Source organism: Protobothrops mucrosquamatus, unplaced genomic scaffold, assembly GCF_001527695.2.
Source record: "Protobothrops mucrosquamatus isolate PMUCROS unplaced genomic scaffold, P.Mucros_1.0 scaffold2940, whole genome shotgun sequence".
Lineage (NCBI taxonomy): Eukaryota > Metazoa > Chordata > Lepidosauria > Squamata > Viperidae > Protobothrops > Protobothrops mucrosquamatus.
Genome location: NW_015388963.1, coordinates 96661 through 121027, shown reverse-complemented (window position 1 = coordinate 121027; position 24367 = coordinate 96661). Strand labels below are relative to the sequence as shown.

At 43.2% G+C, this 24367-nt stretch overlaps 1 protein-coding gene across 1 annotated transcript in view; it reads right to left on the bottom strand.

The window, feature by feature from the left end:
• NF1 (neurofibromin 1) overlaps positions 1-24367 on the bottom strand; it is a 65153-nt gene that overhangs the window by 5669 nt on the left and 35117 nt on the right. Inside the window, exons 9-20 of the mRNA XM_015826065.1 lie at positions 21763-21864; positions 19494-19634; positions 17931-18057; positions 15795-15926; positions 14177-14312; positions 12448-12605; positions 11411-11533; positions 10529-10656; positions 9523-9623; positions 8379-8521; positions 6776-6822; positions 3615-3831 (exon numbers count right to left, since the gene is read on the bottom strand). Of these exons, the coding sequence (XP_015681551.1) occupies positions 3615-3831; positions 6776-6822; positions 8379-8521; positions 9523-9623; positions 10529-10656; positions 11411-11533; positions 12448-12605; positions 14177-14312; positions 15795-15926; positions 17931-18057; positions 19494-19634; positions 21763-21864 (1555 nt within the window). The remainder of the gene's footprint in view (positions 1-3614; positions 3832-6775; positions 6823-8378; positions 8522-9522; positions 9624-10528; positions 10657-11410; positions 11534-12447; positions 12606-14176; positions 14313-15794; positions 15927-17930; positions 18058-19493; positions 19635-21762; positions 21865-24367) is intronic.

Here is a 24367-nt window from a genome sequence, read left to right as displayed (position 1 = left end):
GAGATAAGGTGAGCGATCAGCCGTCGGGTTTGGGGGAAAGACACAAAACATTTAATGGACAGGGATAACGAATGTATACATCTCTCTATCCCCTCCCAGCGTCCTTCCCCTGCCCAACTCCAGCAATCATTCTTACTTCTACACAAATCAGATATACGGAAAACCCTCAACACGTTTTTGTTTGAACGGTGCACTTTTCAAGAGGAGACAATTGGAGAAGGCCTGTCTCTGGTCCCGGGGCCTGTTTCAACGCAGAAAGAAGAAGCAAACAAAACCACTCACTTGATGCAGCGATCACATCTCAAAAGGGGACAGTTAAAATAAGTTCCTTTTTGATGTCTCTAGCCCACTGTTTCTCAACTTCGACAACTTTTAAGATGTGCGGACTTCAACTCCTAGAATTCCCCAGTTAGCATGGTGGCTAGGGAAAATTCTGGGAGTTGAAGTCCACACATCTTAAAAGTTTCCAAGGTTAAGAAACCCTGTTCTAGTATAAAGTAGAATGTGTTATTGGAACTCCCAAAGAAACCTCAACTAGATGAGGTAGACATTATTAGACATTCTCCAAAAACTTCCAAGAACTCCCAAAAGTATCGTATCTCCTTCTATGCTTGAAGCAACCCCGTTTGGACTTGCCCTGTGTCTTTGACTAAAAGTTCTCCCTCTGCTTCTGATGTAACTTTAGGAAGTTTAGAACAGATACCTGGTCCTGCTTCTCTCAGTTGCACCTCTGAACCTGCCTTCTGATTGGCCATGATTGCTTTAGACCAGGGGTGTCAAACTCAATTTCATTCAGGGCCGCATCAGCATTGTGGTTGCCCTCGGGAGGGGGGAGGGGGGGCAGGGGGATGTGGCCTACTGGGTGGGTGTGGATGGAGTGGGTGTGGCCTATTGAGTGGGCATGGCCAGCTCTACATCGTTCGCGTCAAGGGTGCCTGTGGAGGCCTGGGCAGGAGTGGGACAGATCTGAGGGTCTCTGGCAGAAGGGGGTGGGACCGGGGCAAGTGCCAAGGCATGGTCCACTGGAGGAGCCTCACTGCCTGGTGAAACCCCTCCGCCGGAGTCCATCAAGCCAGATATGTGAAGTAGGCGAGGGCCATTTGCTGGCCATTCCAGGCGATGGTGCATTTCTTCCTTCTTCACAAAGGGTGACACCTCCCCAGCATGCACCCAGGGGGCAGGGCCGACGCGGCAGGGGCTGGTTCCTCGCTGTTTCCAGACGGCCTTGTGAAGCTAAGACTGAATGAGTTTCAGCATAGATGGCCACCACAAAATTGTACATTGGCTCCTGGCCGACCTGGGCCAGGACCAAGGCAGCTGGGGCTGTTCCCTCACTGTTTCCAGGATGGCTTCACGGGCCGCATGAAACCACTTCGCGGGCCGCATCCGGCCCCCGGGGCTTGGCATGTCTGCTTTAGACATTCACTTTGGGGATCAAAGATCTGGCAAATTCCTGCTTTCTCAATTTTTGTTTTTCGTGGCAAAACCTACTGCACTCACCCACCAAGAGGAATGACACGGGAATTAACACATAGAGACAAAAGATAAGTCAGAGAGGGTTGAAGACCAATTTCTACATTTTTCTTTAACAGCATTCCATGGATGCTTTCAGGCAATGGACAACTGTATTTTACATGGAACGGGAGAGAAATCATGCAGCCGCTTCTCACATTACAGTCTAAAGTACGAATAGGAAAGGGCTTAAACTATTTCTGTATAGGCTGTGTTCATATAACATGACTGACAGGTCAGCAGGGTAGGGAACAGCAATAATAAAAACGCAATAATAAAATAATATGTCAAACAAACAAGAAAAGCCTAGTGGCAAATCAACATGTATCGAACTATATGATCCCTTGCTATTCCACTACCTGGGAGAAAAGCCAGCTCTTACCGGCTTTCTAGAACAGGGCTTTTCAACCTTTTCACCCATTGTACCACTTTTAGGATATGGCAACATCCCAGTACCACCAGTCGCCTAGCAAGGGGTCAAAAACTTGATGACCCCCCCAAAAAGTGATAAAGTACAGGTAGTCCTCAACTTACAACAGTTCGCTTAGTGACTGTTCGAAGTTACAATGGCACTGAAAAAAGTGCCCCCCAAGCCACAGCCGAGCAAGACACCTGCCTGCCCACCCAGCGGCGCTCTTCCTCCTGTCTGAGGCTTTCATTGTTGTGAGCATTTCTATTGAGGATTGGCAGCGGGGGTGGGGTGGGGGGTGTTTGGTTTTTATTCCCTCGTCTGCTGGGTGGTTGCAGCAGGTTTGGGTCACTTCACATGACCCTGGGGCACTGTGACCGTCATAAATATGAATCAGTTGCCAAGCATCTGAATATAAATCACAAGACCCTAGAGATGCTGCAAAATTCCAGCTGATCGATGCTTCGAAGAAGTGCCAGGATCAGCGCTGAGCTCCAGCTGGAGCCTGGTGCTAATCTTGGCACTTCCACTGAGCCCTGACAGTCCCGAAGAAGTGCTGATCCTGGCGCTTCCGCTGAGCCCTGACCGCCCTGCAGCTCCAGCCATCTCTCGCTCAGGCTTGTGCGGTGCTGCCACCGGTTCAGCTCATTCCCCTCCCCCGCTACCACTTTTCTAGGATGGTTGCGTACCACCTGCCAGGTGTACCACAGGTGGTACCCGTGCCACTGGTTGAAAAGCCCTGTTCTAGAAAGTGAAAAGATTGCAAGCTTATTGAATCCCAGAGAAAGGATGTTTCATAGAACAGCTACCGCAGTGTTTCTCAACCTTGACAATTTTAAGGCATGTGGACTTCAACTCCCAGAATTCCACAGCCAGCTATGCTGGCTGTGGAATTCTGTTAGTTGAAGTCCACATGCCTTAAAATTGTCAAGGTTGAGAAACACTGAGCTACAGAAAAGATATGTTTCCTAGGTACCACTAGATGGCGATATTTGAGGGAGTGAAGGAACCTGGAAGGTGACCACTCTATCTTAATTTGGCTGCTACAGCCTAATTAAGGAACTAGCAAGAAGAAAACACCCCTACTAATAATACTGACAGGGCAAGCCACTAGTATACTGTATAAATAGAGAGCAAACCCCCACTCCCTCCTAGCACTGAAGATGTTACCTGGTTGGGTAATGAAACATCTGCAAGAAAACAACCAACTCCGAGAGCACCATGGACTCCACAGTTGCATCCCTGAACTGGATATTTGCACTGCAAAGGCTTATTTTGGATGGTGATGGGCGTGAGTTAGGAACACGCCCCAATTTGTTTTAGGCAAGAATACTATATTTTGAAGGTAAAAATAACCTGTGACTCTGTACCTATGCAGCCAGCTGATCCTTCCTCCAATTATCACACAGCCTTTAAAAATACTAGTAAGGGAAAGACGAAGAATACCGTGGGAACACCATCAATTCTGATGTTCTGGCTATGTATTCACTGGAAACGAAATATATTAGCTGATCCTTCAATCTAAGCTCATGGGCCTCCTTAAATACGTAGGCGTGCAGAACCTATTGAAGGCGAGGACTTCTGGCGGAATGGGTGAGTCAGAGAAAGGGTCCAAGGTCCACCCAAGGAAGGTGGCCCCAAACCAGAACTGGAACGGGACGACCTCAGATCGAGAAATGGATGGCAAACTGACCTGGGGAATGCTGGGAAGTTGCAAGTGAGGTCATGGAATTGGAAAGGTTCAGGTTTGCAGTGATGCTGAGCTGACTCTGCACTGCAGGAGGGTAAGGAGAGGTTGGGGTTAGAAGGGATTCTTCACTGATCTCCTCATCCATTCCAGGCAAGTAGGTGTCGATCAAGGCGTCAAGGAACTTCACAATCAGCTCAGCGTAGTCGGGTATTTGACTTTGCTAGAAAAAAAAAATGAAAAAAGAATGAATTTCCTTTTTCTAATCTTTTGTGTGTGTGTGTGTGTGTGTGTGTGTGTGTGGTGGTCTCTGAGCTTGGTTGCTTTCTTGCAAACCTTTCATTACCTTACTAGGTAACATAATCAGTGCTACAAGAAAGTGGGTTTTGCTCTCTGTTTATGTACAAGTAGCTTACCCTGTTGGTATTGATGGGAATTGTCTTGGTGGCTCCTTGGTTAGGCTATTGGCTCAAGGAATGACCAAGAAAACTCCCACCAACTAACAAGGCAAGCCGCTAGAACAGGGGTAGGCAACCTTGGCTCTTTTATGACTCGTGGACTTCAACTCCCAGAATTCCTGAGCCGGCATGGCTCAGCATGGAAACCTCTCCCTTTCTCCTCAGCATGGCTGGCTCAGGAATTCTGGGAGTTGAAGTCCACGAGTCATAAAAGAGCCAAGGTTGCCTACCCCTGCGCTAGAATATAATCAGAGAACAAATCCCGCTCCCTTCTAGAACTGGTGATGTAACCTAGTTGGGCAATGAAACCTCTACAAGAAAACAACCAAGTTCAGAGACCACCAAGGACCCCATAGGTTCAACGCTGAGCTACAAATATTTTCTTTTATTAGAATCATTTCCCCCTGATCTTGAGCAATGGATCCCACACTCCCCAAAAGGTCTTCTCCAACTGGGACGACTCCTTTTACCCCCTGCCAATGTCAAAGGACTCCAGATATAAGGCCAAATTTCCTCCATCTAGAAGAGCAAATGGTCAGTCAGAAACTAGGTGCTCTGAATCAAGCTCTCATCCAGCTCTGAGCTTAGTGGACGAGAAGTGAAAAGTCTCCAAAGAAAAACAAAGAAGTCCAGTTGCCTCCTGAAAAAAGCACCTTTGGGACAACCATGACCTGGACGACTGAGAATCTCCATAGACGTTTAGCTATGCACTTTGTAATTGAATGTTGGTTCCCCCCCCCCTATTTTGTGGAAAAGTCAAATAATTAAGAATATAAACCGTATAAAATCCACTTGACTTTTTTCAGAGAGTTTGATTCAGAGCACGTAGTTTCTGGCTGACCATCAGCTCTAAGCTGAAGAAGCTTCTTAGATGAGAAGCGAAACATGTTCAAAGAAAAACAAGAAAGTCCAGTTGCCTCTTGAAAAAGCACCTTTGGGACAACATTCAATTACTTTTTTTTTTACAGATTTCTGATAGTACTTAGACCGCCTATGTCATTTTTTTAGGCTACCAAAGCTTCATGCATAATGGAATATATAAATAATTGGACTTCAAATCCATAGGCCATCACGGACAGAATCTCTCCGTTAAATATAATATTTTTTAAACAGGAATATAATTACCTAACACCACCCTTTTCTTCATTTCTACCAATTCAAAGTCAATTTGAGGTTGTGTCCATCCAATGTCACCTTGGTAGCAAAACAATTTATAATGTAGCACGTTAAGCTAATGCAAAATTGCTCAGTTGGTGGTTCTCAATTCAGATTTGCTTCACTGCTCAGTAATTCTAGAGGGCTGCTAAGGAGAGTCCTCTGGAGAAAGGGGTGCTTGGGTTTCAGCTGTGACTAGACTTTTGTCATCTGGTGTAACCAGGGGTCAAGAAAAGGAAATAATGGCCTGCCATTATGGAGGGTGAATAAGAACTAGCAACTAACAAGGCAAAGCATGGCAAAATGGACTGGACCTAGATGCAGAATAGACTGGCTAGCAGTGCTTGAGGCATCCATTTTGGCTTAGTTTCTTGATCTACAGTATTTGGAGATTCTTGGTCTACAAGCATTTATTACACTGGGATTATTCGGGAAGGAAGGGCATAGCCCAGTGATGGCGAACCTTTTAGAGACCGAGTGCCCAAACTGCAACCCAAAACCCACTTATGCATTGTCGGGTGCCGAGTGGGCATGGCCCATTGGGTGGGCGTGGCCCATTGGGTGGGCGTGGCTGCAGTGGTAACAGCAGACTGGGTGGGACAAAAAAGTTCAATCAATCAATTCCAACTTTGCAAGATCTTTTTTTTTCCCGCGAGAAGTTGAAATTGACTGATTGATTGAACCGTTGTTGGTTTTTTGCACATGGCGGCGGAGGCCTAAAGCGAAAAGGTTCTATAAAACCCAACTGAAGGCCTAGGACTGGGGCAACGGCGCGCGTGCCCACAGAGAGGGCTTTGAGTGCCGCCCCTGGCACTTGTACCATAGGTTCGCCACCACTGGATATAGCCGTTCTTATCAGCATAGTTCTGGGACTGACTTTAGAGAGTTGGAAGTACAAAGGCTCCCAGTTTATGTAAATTCGACAGAATTCTATGACATGCAGCTCCATAGCATCCTAGAATTGTCAAGTTGGAAGGGACCACAAGGATCATCTAAGTCAGGGGTCTTCAAACTTGGCCCTTTTATGACTTGTGGACTTCAACTCCCAGAATTCCTCAGCCAGCGTGCCTGGCTGAGGAATTCTGGGAGTTGAAGTCCACAAGTCATAAAAGGGCCAAATTTGAAGACCCCTGATCTACGTCCAACCTTCTACCCTACAGGCAATCTTTGACTTACCAACATTAATTTAGTGACTGTTTGAAGTTACAACAGCACTGATAAAAGTGTCTTACGACCAGTCCTTGCACTTACAAACCGTTGCAGCATCCCCATGGTCGTATGATCAAAATTCACAATATATAAATATGATATCGTATGATACCCATGACTGTAAAATATTTCAAGACTGAAAACATTCAAATCAGAAACATTCATTCCAAGATCAGAAACATCCATTGTTTGCCCTCCACCCCCCGAACTGCTCTTAAGCTGTTTCTAGTGACCACTGATAATTTTCTTATTAACCTTCCAGTGTGACTCACATTTTCATATCCCCTCTGATTTTACCAAGACCACCATGTGGCATTCAGTTTGAAAGAAGCCCAAATCACTCACCTTAGAAAATGGTCCTGCAAACCTCCACAAGCCGTTAAATCCAAAACCTGCAAATCATCAGCAGCAGCAACAATAAAGAGAGAGTAGTTTTATTAGGAAAATGATGAGCGAAAGCTAACTGCCACATACTCCGCAATCATTCCTTCTTATTCTTTGGTCTACACATTCTGATTAATCACTTTGATGCCGGCATCACCCCATGAACCCATCAAGGGACTCACCCTTAGGGCCGTAAGCACAATTGGCCTATCACCTCATGTCCCAGAACTCCATTCTATACTTGGAGGTTAGTCAACAGGCACAGATAATTCAGTGTGCAGCAATCAAGGGGGATTCAATTCCCACTTCTAAACCAGGCTGTTATGTGCAAAATGTAACATGCTTTTCAATCACTGAAATGTTATGATTGTTTAACGTTCTCGAATGGTTCAGTTCTCTATCCATGTATCATCAAAATCATAACTGTTACTTTAACAAATGTCTTACCCTCAAACATTTCCAATACATATGCAATAAAAGACAATACAGTAGTCTGATGCCTAAGGCATGTTCCATAAAAATAGTAAAATGCAGTTGCTAAGGCATAAACCCTATATTAGATTAGCCCCGTGTTTGCTTTCTTGCAGTTCAGTCATGCATTAAAATGGGAGGGAAGGAACAACTTAAAAGAAAATGAAGGGAATTGAGTCTCTCTCTCTCTCTCTCTCTCTAATAATAATAATAATGATAAAGTTGGAAGGGACCTTGGAGGTCATCTAGTCCAACCCCCTGCTCAGGCAGGAAACCCTATACCAGTTCGGACAAATGGCTGTCCAGTTTCTTCTTAAAAACTTCCAGTGTTGGCGCATTCACAGCTTCTGGAGGCAGAAACTCTTCTGAAATTCTTCACTGAAGGGGGATCATTTTACTTTGTAGATGAGTGGCATTTGTGTTACTTTGAAACCCTCCGTTACCTTTTTGCAGTTTTTCCCAATATTTCTGATAAGAAATCTGCGTGAACGACAGTCACTATAAGTGTGTAAATACCCAAAGGACATTATTTTTAAATGTAAAAAATGGAATTAGTACTCCTTGGCCATTACTTTTGTAAGGTAGCCTAAGGTATCAATGAAAGAGGCAAGGCCTACATTTTTAAATGTTATTGGTTAAATTTATATACCACCAACTCACTGTTTTGGGTGACTCTAGGCCTCTAAATCACAACAATATTTCTCAACTTTGGCCACTTCAAGATGTGTGGACTTCAACTCTCAGAATTCCCTAGCCAGCCGTGCTAGCTAGAGACTTCTGGGAGTTGATGTCCACACATTTGAAAAGTGGCCAAGGTTGAAAAACACTGCCTTACATGCTATAAAGCAGGGGTCTTCAAACTTGGCAACTAAGACTTGTGGACTTCAACTCCCAGAATTCCTCAGCCAGCCCTGGCTGGCTGAGGAATTCTGGGAGTTGAAGTCCACAAGTCTTAAAGTTGCCAAGTTTGAAGACCCTTGCTATAAAGAATAAATATGTGGGGAATACCTAAAATATGTTTTATATAATCTGTATCTAAGCAGACTTTTTTTCTTTCTTTTCCTAATTCATGAAGGAGCTGTAAGATACATACTCTGCAGATAAGACGTCTGGTACTGTGGTGGAGATTCTTCGTGGTAAACCACACTCTGAACAATCCCATGAATGGGATTCAATAAATTTGGATCCTGACATTGCGATAAGAGAGTATTTATCTTGAAGTCCAATAAATTGTGCCTAGACAACAAAATATATACAATATTTGATCAGGTTATCTCCTTCACGTTTTTACTGCAGCAAATAATCAAGGGTGTTTATATCAAAGTTTTATTATTACAATACAGAAATGAGTATCGATCAAAAATTGAACAGCCCTCTCTCAATATAGGGGGAAGGATACAGCATCATCTATCTTTAGTCTACAATACAGTCCTTTCAGCAGTTTCAAGAAGGCTCCACACCCATTTGTACCACTCAGGTGACCTGACAATACAGATAAACCTCCAAGTGGCCTCAACGACTCTCTAAAAGAAGGCAAATGACCAGCTGTCTGCAAGGAGTATAAATCCTTCCATTCCCCACCAACCAGTCAGAGCTGAAGAAGCTTCTTGGATGAGAAGTGAAACGTCTTCAAACAAAAACATGAAAGTCCAGTTGCCTCTTGAAAAAGCACCTTTGAGACATAGAAATGAGTATTGACATAGAAATGGTTGTGAAAGTCAATTATTCTTGCCAGGGAATTTCCAATGCTGGTTAGACAATTCCATCGTATCTTTTAGCACCGTACAAAGTACAATCACCAGAATTCTAGGGTGCAGGTATAGGTAGACAAACCCGCCATAATCGTGTTCAACTCTTTTTTTTTAAATCTATAATCCCAACAGCTCTTCTATACTGTTCTTGGAAAGTGCATGACAAATTTGAGTGGGCTTTTGGACAATCCCAGATGTTGGGTTGGGGAATTCTGGGAGTTGAAGTCTACACATGGCTTAAAATATCCGAAGTTGAGAAACACTGTTCTAAAGGCTGCTTCAGACATCACACTACCCAAAACGTGAGCATGTTTGCAGACTTCTTTAGTATTTATGTCCTATCAATTATATACATCCCATTCTTTCTCTCTGCCTGCACAATTTCAAGTGAACTCTTCCAGAGCCAGAGTACACATGTTCAAAAACAACACCTTGCGGATTATCTTTTGGCAGAAAATTACTTCCTTTGAAAAATTCAACACTTACACAACAGGAAAGACCTTTGGGAAAACCACACTGGCTTCTGCTAAATACTCATACAGGATTCGCTGGTCAAACTCATCTGCTGTGTACTTTACCAACGTTGCCTGTCCAAAGAGAAAAGTGGGAGAGAGAAAAGGAGGAACAAGAAACATCAGCTTGCAATTTCTAATCAGCTATTAGATTAAATCAACTATAGATGCAGATAGCACATAGTCAAAAGGGGCAGGGCTTTGATCATAAAGACGAAAAGAACATAGAATCATAGAACTGGAAGGGAACTCAAAGACCTTATACCCATGGTGGCGAACCTATGGCACGGGTGCCAGAGGCGGCACTCAGAGCCCTCTCTGTGGGCACGTGCGCCGTCGCCCCAGTCCTAGGCCTTCAACTGGGTTTTATAAAACCTTTTCGCTTTAGGCCTCCGCTGCCGTGTGCAAAAAAAAAAAAAGGTTCAATCAATTTCAACTTCTCGCGGGAAAAAAAAAGATCTTGCAAAGTTGGGATTGATTGAACTTTTTAGTCCCACCCAGTCTGCCGTTACCACCGCAGCCACGCCCACCCAATGGGCCACGACCACCCAATTGGCCACACCCAGCCAATGGGCCACATCCAGCCAATGGGCCACACCCACCCGGCACTCGATGATGCGTAAGTGGGTTTTGGGTTGCAGTTTGGGCACTCCGTCTCTAAAAGGTTCGCCATCACTGCCTTATACCATCTCAGTCAAATAGTTGTCCAGTCTATTTTTGAAAAACCTCCAGTGATGGAGCACCCACAACTCCAGGAGGTAAACTATTCCACTGATTCATTGTTTTCACTGTCAGGAAATCTCTCCTTACTTCTCTCTTTGACAAGCTTCCACCCATTATTTCTTGTCCTGCCCTCTGGTGCTTTGGAGAATAAATCAATCCCCTCTTCTGTGTGACAGGGAACTGCTATCGTTGCAGTTGTGACTCTTCAAGCAGTATCACCAGGAAGGATCTTCAAGTGACTTGGATTATATACTTACAAGGACCGTCAGCAGCAAAGCTTGGATTTTGGGATCAGTGAGGACTTCCTCATCCAGGAGGACATTAGACTCGGACACAGATACTTTACGGAGATGGGGATGCTGTTGGGGTGATATCCTTTGTGTTTCTGCAGGAAGGAACCCACGGGTTACAACCAGGGATCGCAAGGATAGACAACAGCTCTTATGTTCTAGGTAAGGCTCCTTCAACAACTGTGAGACACAGTAAGGTTTCAAATGAAAGAGCTGGGAAGACCACTGAGGATTCAGTTCCAATCTTATCTCAACCATGGAACATCTCTGTAGATCAGGCCAACCGTCATTGCCTTAACTAGACTGGCAAAAGGGCCATTTGTCTGCAAGTGACTTTCATACAGTTTTATTTATTTGTTAAATTTATTTGCCACCTCTCTTCTAGATAGCTTACAACAATAAAAAGGAAGAAATATGTAAACGGAAGTAAGGTAACAGAACAATAAAATAAACAGTGGTAATTTCTTATAGCGTACAAATGTTTTTATTCTCGTTTAAGCATTTCAATTAGTGAGATCTATTTTATACTTCTGTAAGGTCTCTGATTTTAGGCAGAAGCCAGTGAACAATTTCTACTCCCATGAAACGGGAANGAAAAAGAAATTCTCCAGTGTACCCTCAAAATCTTTTCACAGGGTCTACGCAGGGCAGATTTGGGGGTGTGAGGTTCACTGCACAAATTAATTCCAACCCTGACAAACTTTGCTGTATTGTGGATTTGTTTGCATTGGAAGATTTCATTGTATTCTAGCATGCCAAGTGAGCAACAGCAAAATAAATAATTGTATAAGGCATTTAATTAAGCATACACAGCAATTAGCGATTAGGCCATTCTGCTTGAAGTCTTACCCATTTCATAATCATTTTCTGCTACTCTTCTCATTTTTGGAGGCGTGGTGATCCCGGATTCCATTTCTTGTCTTTTAGGGGCTTTTGTGTCCGATACTAAGTGGTCAAAACTTTTTCGGGTACCTATGAAAGTGAAACCAGTTAAACCTGTATGCTCCCATAAGCCACTTTGTGGAGTCCTTGGTGTTGTCCGAGCTTGGCTGTATGTTTGCAGGCATTTCATTACCCAACTAGGTAACACCATCAGTAGCCACCAAGCACAGAGAGGACTAAGGATTCCACAGTTCAACTCTGAACTACGTATATTCTCCTCTATTGGAATCCACTTTGCATCCTGGATAAACAGAGATTGCAAATAATAGTTTGTGGTTCAGAGAATACTGGCAAGAAATTTAGCAGGGTTCCAGCAGTCCCGGTGGAACTGAAGGCTTAATGCAGGGAGTATGAGATAACACGATTCTAGATTCCATCAACGTTCCACACACACCCTCTATTTAATACAGGTAGTCCTCGACTTACAACCGTTCATTTAACAACGGTTCAATGTTCCAATGGCCTTGGAAAAAGTGATCTCATGACCTGAACTTGCAACTTATGACCGTCGCACCACCTCACAATCACGTGATCGCAATTTGAGCGCCTGGCAACTGGCTCGCATTTATGACTGGTTGCAGCGTCCTGCGGTCACGGGATTGTGATTTGCGACCTTTTTTGCCGATTTCCAGCAAAATAAAAAATAAAAAATGCCCATCTGAGGAAGCTGGATTCGTTAATGATCACATGATTCACTTAACGTCTACGGTGATTCGCTTAACAACTGCCATAAAAACTGTCGTAAAATCGGGTCCAGCTCGATTTTACGACTGCAACAACTTACGACGGAAATCCCGGTCCCAATTTTGGTCGTAAGTTGAGGAATACCTGTACAGAAAACAAAAGCTGTATCTGATGAAAGCAAGTTTGCCAATAGGCTGTGGTCGTGTCAATGGCTGGCCCAAATCCTTGTGGTGAAAAGGAGACTGACACACCCAACCAACCTAGCAGCTTTTTAGTGTTGGCTTGAGAAGGCTGTCCCATATCCAGGCTCATGGATTTCCTTGTGCGGGGACTGATCTGCCCAACAGTTGGGTAACTAGCAGCGAGATGTCTGTCAGAGTTCTTGGGAGAAGACCAGGGCTGGTTTTCTCTTAGTGTCCTAAAAAAGAAAAAAGAAACCAGTCATTTCAAAAACAAACCGTCTCCAGACAGCCAGAAATTAGTCAGACAACAAGTGAGCTTCCTTCCTCCTACCGAGTTGAAATGGCACCCGTGGATTACCTCACATCTAGTGCTTTGGCCTGAAGCTGATGATTCAAGGGGACTCAGCATTTTCCCAAGACATAACTGGAAACAAATACACTGATGCTCTGGGCTCAATGATGTCGTCACACAAGTGATGCTAATGATAGATTTCATCGTTTGCTCAGTGATATCGTGACACATGTAACATTGTTTACTCTCTTGCACCTCATAAAATGCCCAGATTCTACTACTGCTTCTTCAGTGTCTATTCTACTAGGCTCCCTCAAAAGGAGATATGAGGTAAGTAATAATGCAGTTTATTTGGGGCCTAGCACAATGAATGAATGTCAGTGAATACACCATGTCTTGTTTTAAGGTAATCTGAAAGCAGTTTGCTGAAAATTTATGGAGTGAAGCTATGGGTTAATGTGAGGTGGCATGCTAGCAATGGTTTGTTCAGAACAAGCTTTTAACCTTTAAGGAGGAGGAATTCAGAAAAATACAAGGCAAACTATGTCTGTCTCCAAGTCTGATTCTAGCTTGCTCAAACAGCAACTCAGTGCAATAGCTGTGTTCACATGAATTGCTAAACCACAAACCAGTCAACCACATTTAACCAGTATATGAATATCCAGACTTTCTGATTCTGCGACTGGGGTTATACAATATGTAGACTGTAGAGTGCTTGGTGTTTGCTTGAAAATGTTTTATTACCCAACAAGGTGGCATCAGCAGCTACGTAGCATCAGCAGCATAACTGATGATATTACCTAGTTGGGTCATGAAAGGTCTGCAAGCAAACAACCAAGCTCAGAGAGCACCAAGAACCCCACAATTTAATCCCAAACTACAGATATTCTCTTTTATTGAAACATGTAGATTAACTAGAATGAAGTGGAATAATTTATGGTTTAGCATATTATGAGAACCAGCCAGAATACTGTGTGAACCAGGCTCTCATCTCATTTCAACACAGCGTGTCACATAAATACAGCCATTGGGTTATGTTAAAAATATACTGTAAACTCAGCCCAGGAAACTGAATTCAGTTACACTTGTTAAGCTAACTATGGGTTAGCATATTGTCTGAACACAGCCAGTATATGAATCTAGCTAGTGAAACGCCATGCTTGAGCCTTCCAGGGTCAATTCCAATACAGCTCTTTCTTTCCCAGAATAATTTGAATTGCAAGTAATTTTGTCTTCTTTTGCCTCCCACCCTTCCCCCTTTTTTCCCCCGTGTCATAAATCATTTAGCTATAAATTATAAGCTGTCTTCAATAATTCACAGAAACAAACAAATTCTCTCCTGGCTGGAGAGAAGCATGTGGTTTGAAGAATCTTTCCAGATCCCTTTCTAAATGTCATTTTGCACCAAAGAACAGCATCAAGAGACAGACATCTGAGTTTAATGCACAATTCTATCAAATGGAGTACCACAGAACTGTCCATACCCTCTAATAAAGTTTTCAAAAGTCCACTGACCTACAACTGGCTTCATTGTGGTGTATGGGGTATGTCTCCATAGGAACGTTTTCCATTGAAATATCTGTCAAGAGGAGCGATTTCCTATGCTTTAAGCTGCACCGGCTTCTGACTTCCTCGGACATAGTCAGCAGAGCTGAACAGACAAAAGGAAGCACAGAAATGTTCAAAGGATGTTTTACATACTGTATTTCACATTCTTCTTCCAGAGATGGCATTCTTCTTCCCGTATTTAGTGAAAACTCATCATCAGCTATTGCATCAAGAACTCAGAATCCCGAGAAACTCGGTTCCATTCATTTCAATTTTAAAGAAGTAAAAATAAAATTTGAGGGAGCCACTGCACTGTCAATGCTCCACTGTGACAAAATTCTAGTCCTTAAGATCCTAAAGCACGATGAGACTCTTGTTAAATCCTCAACCAAAGATATCCACCCCCAACATTTTTTAATAATACTAATAATACTAAAGTTGGAAGAGACCCTGGAGGTTTCTAGTCCAACCCCCTGCTCAGACAAATGGCCGTCCAGTCTCTTCTTAAGAACTTCCAGTGTTGGAGCATTCACAACTTCTGGAGGCAGGTTGTTCCACTGATTAATTGTTCTAACTGTCAGAAAATCTCTCCTTAGTTCTAGGTTGCTTCTCCCTTTGGTTAGTATCCATCCGTTGCTTCTTGTCCTGCCTTCAGGCGCTTTGGAGAATAGATTGACTCCCTCTTCTTTGTGCCCTGGTCCTTCTTTTCATTAAACCAGACATACACAATTCCAGCAACCGTTCTTTGTATGTTTTAGCCTCCAGTCCCGTAATCACTTTGTTGCCCCTAATCATCTTTATTGTTATAAATGCCTTATATCTTGGCAAACCCTCCAAATCATTTGGACAATCGGACTCCGGGTTCCCATGTGATAACAATGCCCATGTATGGAACTTCAAAGGAATACAGAAATCTCACAAGATCTGGATATTTCATAATATTTTAATCTGCATCTTTATATTACTATCTTAGCACTTATGTCTGTTTCTCAGCAAAGCCGCGCCCATAGTGAACCATGGGTTCACTTATCAACTGCTACATTTGCTTAACAAAAGCCATGTTCACTTAACAACCAGCACAAAAAAGGTCGTAAGACCATTATAACTGTAATGGGCAGGCTCCATTACAGTTGCAACTTGAGGACTACCTGTGCTGATTTAGCAATGGACTAAAGTTTTAAGCCAGGTTTCCACAATCATATACCAATACAGCAGTGTTTCTCAACCTTGGCAACTTTAAGATATGTGGACTTCAATTCCCAGAATTCTCTATGTTGGCTGAGGAATTGTGGAAGTTGAAGTCCACATATCTTAAAGTTGTCAAGACTGAGAACTCTGCAGTATAGTCAAAATATTCAAAGAGGATCTCCAAATGTTATAGGTGGGAATGGGGAGATTGAGTGAGGATCGAGGTCCAGCCTTTCCATCATAGGCAGTGTTGTTATTATCATTAAACGTAGACTGGCTCCCTCCTTTTGGCAGCTCACATTTTGTTGGGAACTGAGAGGAATACTTTCACACTATGTATTACCCAGTTTGGGTTGGCCTGGATTGGATACAAACCTCATAGATTTGGGTTTTTTACCTGCAAGGTAAGCCACACTCTGGGTATTCACCTCAAACTTATCACAGTTCCTATGTTTGTTAACCAGAGCAAGGAGTGTGTGCAGAATCCTTACTGTTCTTGCTACTATGGTCGGTGAGGGATGCCGGTAACCTGGTGAAATAAACATTGTGTTAAACAAATATATATATATATATATATCTGCAAAGAAAGAAAAGCGTCAGTTGAAAAGTGGGAAAATGTCTTAAAACAGACATGCCAAACACAAGGCCCGGGGGCCGGATGCGGCCCACGAAGTGGTTTCATGTAGCCCGCGAAGCCATCCTGGAAACAGTGAGGGAACGGCCTCCGCTGCCTTGGCCCTGGCCCAGGCCGGCCGGGAGCCAATGTACAATTTTGTGGTGGCCATTTATGCTGAAACGCATTCAGTCTTAGCTCCACAAGGCGATCTAGAAACAGCTAAGAACCAGCCCCTGCCGCGTCGGCCCCGCCCCCTGAGTGCATGCTGGGGAGGTACCCTTTGTGAGGAATGAAGAAATGGACCATGCCTTGGCACTTGCCCCCTTCTGCCAGAGACCCTCAGATCTGTCCCACTTCTGCCCAGGCCCCCACAGGCCCCCTTGACGCGAACGATGTAGAGCTGGCCATGCCCACCCAGTAGGCCACACACCTACTCCATCCACGCCCACCCAGTAGGCCACACACCCCTGGCCACACACCCCCAGGGCAACCGCAATGCTGATGCGTCCCTCAATGAAATTGAGTTTGACACCCCTGTCTTAAAGAGACAGTGCATACACCTAAATGGACACTCAGCAACTGGGATGGGAGTTGAACAAGTTTACCCATTCAGTGAAAACTGGACTTCAGTAACTGCATGGCACGTGGCTGATTCTCACAACCAAAAGGAATAAACATCAATTGTGGAAAGTTAGCAATACTAATCACTAATTTGTTAGTGGCTTCCAAAGTTAGTGTGAGTTTCAGGAAAGCCAGCAAGCATGTACTGCAAGCAATCAAGTCTTAGAATCTAGGATACTGGTGGGAAAAAGTTGGAGAGATGGGTGCATATAAATTTAATAAATAAATAAAATGCAATGCATTCTTGAGGCTTTTGCACAAAAGGAAGAAGCGTTGTTGACCGGAATTTAAAGTCCCAAGTTGGAATGAAGGGACACTGAAAGGAATTAATTATGTTGTTGCTTGTCAGGGGGTATATCACATCAATCCCAAGAGAATGCTAAGCCTGATTTACAAAGAAAGATAACAATAGAACAAACTCACACTACAAGATGGGAAAAAAACAGAATGGTTTCTAAGCATAATTGCTCCTTGAAAGCAGAAAACTAGCAGTTCCGGGGGAAAAAATTCCATTCTGGCCAGCATCTTGTGATGTTACTTCTTTACTTACACTTACACGTATTTTTTCACTAATTTGTTTCTCTATATGTAATCTGAAAGAGTGAGGACTAGGTTTGACACGCTGGTGATTCAGGCATCAGGATAGAAACTGGGGAGACTGTCGGTTCTAGTCCCGCTTTAAGCACAAAGCCAGCTGGGTGAACTTGGCCAGTCACTTTCTTTCAGCCCTAGGAAAGAGGCAATGGCAAACCACTTCTGAAAAAACTTGCCAAGAACACTGCAGGGACTTGTTGTGGCAGTCTCCAAGAATCAGACACAACTGAACAGGAAAAAAAAAATCTGAAAGAGAACAATCTATTCTACCATCTTGAATTCTAAAGCGAGGCACACGGAGAAGAAAAGCGGGCAACCACTTTGGCCTCTTAATGCACAGCAACAATTTGCCTTTGTATTCCAAAACCAACTCTTGAACAATAAACAGATCTCCTCTTTTCACAAATGACCCAAATCTCAAACCAATGCTTTGTTTTGTGAAAACCGTGTCTTTTGCTGAAGTGCATCTCAGTTTCTATCACAAAAGTTCCTTTCAGCCTATTAATTCTAGGTATTTTTTTCTCTCTCTTTCTCTCTTCAGTCTCTCTCTTCAATATCTTCTATTCCCCTTCAAGGAACTCTAAAGTGCTCTAGGATCCTCTTCTGATGCAATTCATAGGGACAGTATACAGAATTCCTACCACAGACAATGCTGTTTTGTAAAGTTTGACTGGGGCCTGAAAAACCACACTGCCTTCCTACCTTTTAGCAGATGTCCCACAAGTGCAAAGTTGAAGTTGGAGTTGAAATTGAGTCCCACAAAGTGGTCCATCTGCTTACAGTGCCACTCCAGAGGCCTCCTGATCTCCATGAAGACTTCCTCAGGGCTCTGTTGAGAATAAGCCAGATACAGACATCAGAAACTCGGTCAAAAAAGGAACCATGCTTACTCTTGGATTTATGCCATGCAGACACACAACTTGTAAGAAGAAAATATTTGTAGCTCAGGTCTGAATTGTGGAATCCTTGATGCTCTCTGAGCTTGGTTGTTTGCCTGCAGACGTTTCATTACCCAACTAGGTAACATCATCAGTAGACATCAAGCACAGAGAGGACCAAGGATTCCACAATTCAGTCCTGAGATACATATATTCTCTTTTGTTGGAATCCACTCTGTATCCTGGATAAACAGAGACTGCAAATAATAGTTTATGGTTCAGAGAATACTGGCAAAAAAAATTAAGCAGAGTTTCCTTTTTCAGCAGCAGCTGAAATCCATGGGCTGCAAAGTGCTCAAGTTTGAACTGTGGAGTCCTTGGTGCTAACCTTGTTTGTTTTCTTGCAGACATTTCATTTATGGGTGGGAGTATTCTTGGTGATTCCTGGAAGAGGTCGTGTGAACACATCCATTATGTTTTATTTTATAAACCAGGATTTTTAAAAAATATAGCAAGGACTTTTGAACAGTCTTTGGCTGAATTCACAGATAAGGCCAAAGATTTTTAAAGTGTGGCTTGATGTCTATGGATCATCCAGTCATCCAGGTCATGGTAATCCCAAAGGTGCTTTTTCAAAAGGCAACTGGACTTTGTTTTTCTTTGAAGACCTTTCGCTTCTTCAAGTAGCCTCAATGACTCTCAAAAAGAATGCAAATGACCAGCTGTCTGCAAGGAGTATAAATCCTCCCATTCCCCACCATCCTGTCAGAACTGAAGAAGCTTCCTGGATAAGAAGCGAAATGTCTTCAAAGAAAAACAAGAAATGCCAGTTGCTTTGTGAAAAAGCACCTTTGGGATAAACTGTGGCTTGTTGAACAAGATACATTGGTCTAGGAGGTAGTACATAAAAAGTGAGCTAAGGTGATTGGAATTACACCTCACAAGAAATCAAAAGCAAACAAACCACGCACGTTCTAATTTGAGGCAGTCTAAAAATACCTCTGGGGGGGGGAAACAGCATAAGGTGGGTGCATCCAAGATCCATTTGTCTTTGCTTTCCTCTTCCTTGTTCTATTTTAGTCTGCAGCCCTACTGGACAATTTTAGTATGCATCACCTAATCTTACGACAGCACTTGTAAGACTGCTGGGATATTAAAAATAGCCCTGGGCGCCGTAAGATAAAAATCTCATTTCTTGAAACTCAAGGAATGTCAAACAATATTACATTTCTTAAAACTCCAACTACTTTTCAACAAGGAAGAAGCTCATATTTTTTTCCCAAAACTGATTCACCGCTGGCGAAAAGATGACGTATATTACAACAGCGCCAAGAGAACATTCATGCTTTCTTTTGTTCTTGTGTGTTCTGGGAAATGGTTTGCTTACTTTATCATTAAATACCCGGAGGTTGTCCAAAGTGTGAAGGTTCTGCTCAAGTAAAGCTGTGCCTGCGGAATACAGATTGACCTCATCCAGCTGTAGAACTGCCATGGCCACCCAAAATAGCACCTTGTGCAGAGGTGAGTCCTAAACAGAGGAATAAAATGACCAAACTGAAGCACAACATTTTGATAGAAGGGAATATTTGTAACTTAGGGTTGAATTGTGGGGTCCTTGGTGCTCTCTGAGCTTGGTGGTTTTCTTGCAGACATTTCATTACCAAACTAGGTAACACCATCAGTGAGCACTGATGATGTTACCTAGTTTGGTAATGAAATATCTGCAAGAAAACCACCAAGCTCAGAGAGGACCTAGGACCCCACAGTACATTTGTTCTGTGGTGAAAGATACAGAACAAAAAGTGAGCTAAGTTTTCTCATGTCAAGAAAACTGGATGCATCTGGCACCCACACAATCTCCAGACTCCAGGGAACCTGTAACTGGAACCATGGGTACAAAACAAGGTAGAATGTACTTCCATAGACACTTGGCCCAGTCTGGATGGGATGATCGTAAGTTGCCTTGACAGTTTTATTCTGCAGGGATTTCAAGTGATGACTGGTGGCTGTTGCTATCATTGGCTCATTCTTTGGGTTGATTTTTCCATAAACAGCCTTCCAAATTTGTACCCACAGCCAAAGTGAACTGTTGAGATTTAGGCAATGCTAGCAATGTACATATAGACATAGAAAGAAAGACTAAGATCTGTAGTACAGATTCTCTGAAAATAACAACTTTGGGCAGATGGATGGGAATATATGAGCAGACTGCCCCCTCATATTGCCCATGAAGCTGCGTCAATCATATTTATTTTAGGAAAATTGACATGGCTGTCCAACTCTCTCATGGTGACTCCAGGAGGCTTACAGAAATAAAACCTCAAATGCAAAAGCTAAGAAACCTCCACCCCCATGTGACAACAATTAAACCAACCACTTCATGGGCTCCATATCACCCTGGGATCCCCAGCCCTGCTAGTAGAACCATGTCTTCAGGGCCTCTGAAAGAATATCAAGGTAGGGGCCAGTCTTATCTCCACGGGGATGATGTTCCAAGAGTATTGAGGGAGGGAGCCACCCTGTTCCCCCCTCCTTCCCTTCAGTCACTTCATCACTTCCTGGTTCTCAGCAACTCGGTCCAAACCACGGTTTCCAGTTCTGTTTAGAGTCAAGAGTGCTTTGCCTTCATTGACATGCAATTGATTTGGCCATACTTAGAGAAAAGAAGTGGGAGAAGAAGAGAAGTTGTCCCAAAGATGTTTTATTTTCTAAAAGGCAACTGGACTTTCTTGCTTTGTATCTTTGAAAACAGAGGGAGGGAGCCACCACTGAGAAGGCCCTCCTTCTTGGTCTGACTAGATGGGACTTCTTGAGAGAGGAATCACCATACACGCTGCCTCCCGCTCTTGTGGGTAGGGTAGATGTAACTGGAAGAGTTACATGTGCAACCACCACCCTTCTTGTCCATGGAGATTCTCAGTCATCCATGTCAAGAATGCTCTGCCTTCACTGACATGTGAAGGCATTGTCCCAAAGGTGTTTTTTTTCCCAAAAGGCAAGTGGACTTTCTCGGCTTTTTCTCTGAAAACATTTCAGCTAAATATTTTTAAAATATTTTCAATGAAGGCAAAGCACTCTTGACTCTAAACAGAACTGGAAACCATGGTTTGGGCCGAATTGCTGAGAACCAGGAAGTGATGAAGTGACTGAAGGGAAGGAGGGGGGAACAGGATGGCTCCCTCCCTCGATACTCTTGGAACATCATCCCCGTGGAGATAAGATTGGCCCCTACCTTGATATTCTTTCAGAGGCCCTGAAGACGTGGTTTTACCAGCAGGCCTGGGGATCCCAGGGTGATATGGAGCCCATCAAGTGGTTGGTTTGATTGTTGTCACATGGAGGTGGAGGTTTATTGGCTTTTGTATTTGAATTTTGTAATAAAACCAGTGATGAAGTGACTGAAGGAGGGGGAACAGACACACCAAAGCAATACCTCCAATCCTTCAGGTTCTCTAATAATCTAATAAATCACTGGCAAATTTTCAACATTTGCTAGTGAACAATAAGGAACAGGTAAAAAAAATAAATGCAAGTATCAGCTTCCAAACATCCCCTCACCTGGATCAGTCTAACATTTATCCTGAACAATGAAGTCACCTACTTTTCCTGCCCACAGGGTCACACAGAATGAGCTGCTGGGGACCCTACCAGTTTACCTTGTTGAGGAGCGGCTGGAGCTTAGTCAGGGCTATGACGGTGGCCTCTATCAGAACTTGGCTGTTGTAGTTGTCTGGCCCTTTCAAGCAGCTCTCCAGACCCTGTCATTAGTTAAAAAAATAAAATCAAAGTAATATCAGCTTGTTTACACTGACTTTTAATCCCTGCAGATGTGGATTCTCCTTTCACATTATAGTCTTGCTTCCTCCTGCCTCAGTCTATCTAGGATGCCCCTGATAAAATAAAAAGCTCTTTTGTTCTGCCTTGCTTTTCCTGGAACTGAGCCATTGAGACTAGATATTTCGCTTCACCTTCTGCGTTCTCTAGTCTCTACTTTTATCTCTTTCTGTGCTGATTGAAAAAAAAATCTACTTGCACTTCACTTCTACCTTGATTCTTCCCCATGACACATTTCTTCCTAATTAACCAAAAGTTCCAATCCCATGATGGGAAACCTTCATCCTCTTTTTCAGTTTATCTGTTCTACCAAATACATGCCTGAGTAGCACATTCCCACTTGTATACAGCTGTAGCATTAGCTCAGGGAATGAAGAAGCATTACGAGTGGGTCCAAATGAAACACAATTAGAAAAAACAATGGTTTCCATCATATATATATATAGGATCTCACATGTATGTGAGTGTGTGTGTATCTCTATCTCCATCTCTATCCATCCTGTCCTGGGCATCTTTAATACTGTATGCCAGTGGTGGCGAACCTATGGCACGGGTGCCAGAGGCGGCACTCAGAGCCCTCTCTGTGGGCACGTGCGCTGTTGCCCCAGTCCTAGGCCTTCAGCTGGGTTTTATAAAACCTTTTCGCTTTAGGTCTCCGCTGCCATGTGCAAAAAAAAAAAAAAGGTTCAATCAATGAGTCAATTTCAACTTCTCGCGGGAAAAAAAGATCTTGCAAAGTTGGAATTGATTGATTGAACTTTTTAGTCCCACCCAGTTACCACCGCAGCCACGCCCACCCAATGGGCCACACCCACCCGGCACCCGACGATGCATAAGTGGGTTTTGGGTTGCAGTTTGGGCACTCAGTCTCTAAAAGGTTCGCCATCACTGCTGTATGCTGTTAACATTCTCGACTCTCTCTCTCTCTCCACATACACGGAGGCAAAGATCTAATATTTAAGTATCTAGCGGTTTCTCTGTGTGTGTGTGTGCATGGGCACGTGTGAAATGAGATTTAGTACATGGTATCAAAGATGACCAGCACTGGATATTTATAAAAGCTCATTAGGTTTTACTTCCATCTGTGAGTTGTTCTGATTACACAATGCTACACAGGTAATCCTCAAATTACAACAATTGAGCCCAAAATTTTTGTTGCTAAGTGGAACATTTGTTAAATGGGTTTTGCCCCATTTTACGACCTTTCTTGCCAGAGCTGTTAAGTAAATCACTGCAGTTGTTAAGTTAGTAACATGGTTGTTAAGCGAATCTGGCTTCCCCATTGACTTCAATTGTCAGGTCATAAAGGTTGATCACATAACCCCGGGACACCGCAACCATCATAAATCTGATCCAGTTGCCAAGCGTCCGAATTTTGATCACACGACCATGGGGACGCTGAATGGTTGTTAAGTATGAAAAATGATCATAAGTAACTTTGAACAGTGATTAAAAGAACTGTTGTAAGTCAAGGATTACCTGTACAAGAGGTATCCTCAATTATCTGAGGAAAAGGGTTGTAGGAGACCAGTCTTTTCTATTATCGATCTTGTAATTCATTACCTTTCTCACTGGCCCTATTATTTAAGTAGCAAAAGGCTACGGGGGTTGTGAGGGACACTCCCTAAAACTGTATGTCCCCCAAAGGTTTGCTTTAAATTCACACTGGTGCATTTATCGTACTGTACTGACATTGCCTGGAGGACTGGATCTAGATTTCCAGGATAGGAGAGAGGCTTTTGGTCCAGTATAGTCTTGCATATGATAAAGACCAGACTTTTAATCATGGTGTTGCATTTCATTTTCTATAATACAACCTACTAAAATTTCTGGTTCTCAAAAGCATGAAGAAAAAACAGCTGTTCCACTCAGTGTAAAATTCAGTACAGGTGGTCCTCAACTTAGAAGCATTTGTTTAGTGACTGTTCAAAGCTACAATGGCACTGGAAAAAAGTGACTTGCAATCAGTCTTTGCACTTATGACTGTTGCCACATCCCCCAGTCATGTAATCCAAATTTGGGTGATTGGCGTGTATTTACGACGGTTGCAGCATATCGAGGTCACGTGATCGCCATCTGCAACCTTCCAATCCGGCTTTTACCAAAGCAAAATCAATGGGGGAACCTGGATTCACTTAACAACCACATGATTCACTTAAGAACCAAAATGACCTTGTTTAACCATGGCAAAAAAAACCACTCATAAAAGTGGGCGTGACTCACTTTATTTTATTTATTTATTTAACACTAACTTATATGCCGCCCTTCTCCCCACGGGACTCAGGGCGGCTCACAGCACATTAAAACAACACAAAAACATTTCCCCTATAAAAGCCAATTAAAACCAAATATTTATAGCTGTGACATTATTAAAATCTTTAAAAAAAATTTCCCTATTTAAAATTCACCCTAGGTCAGTCCCGCTTG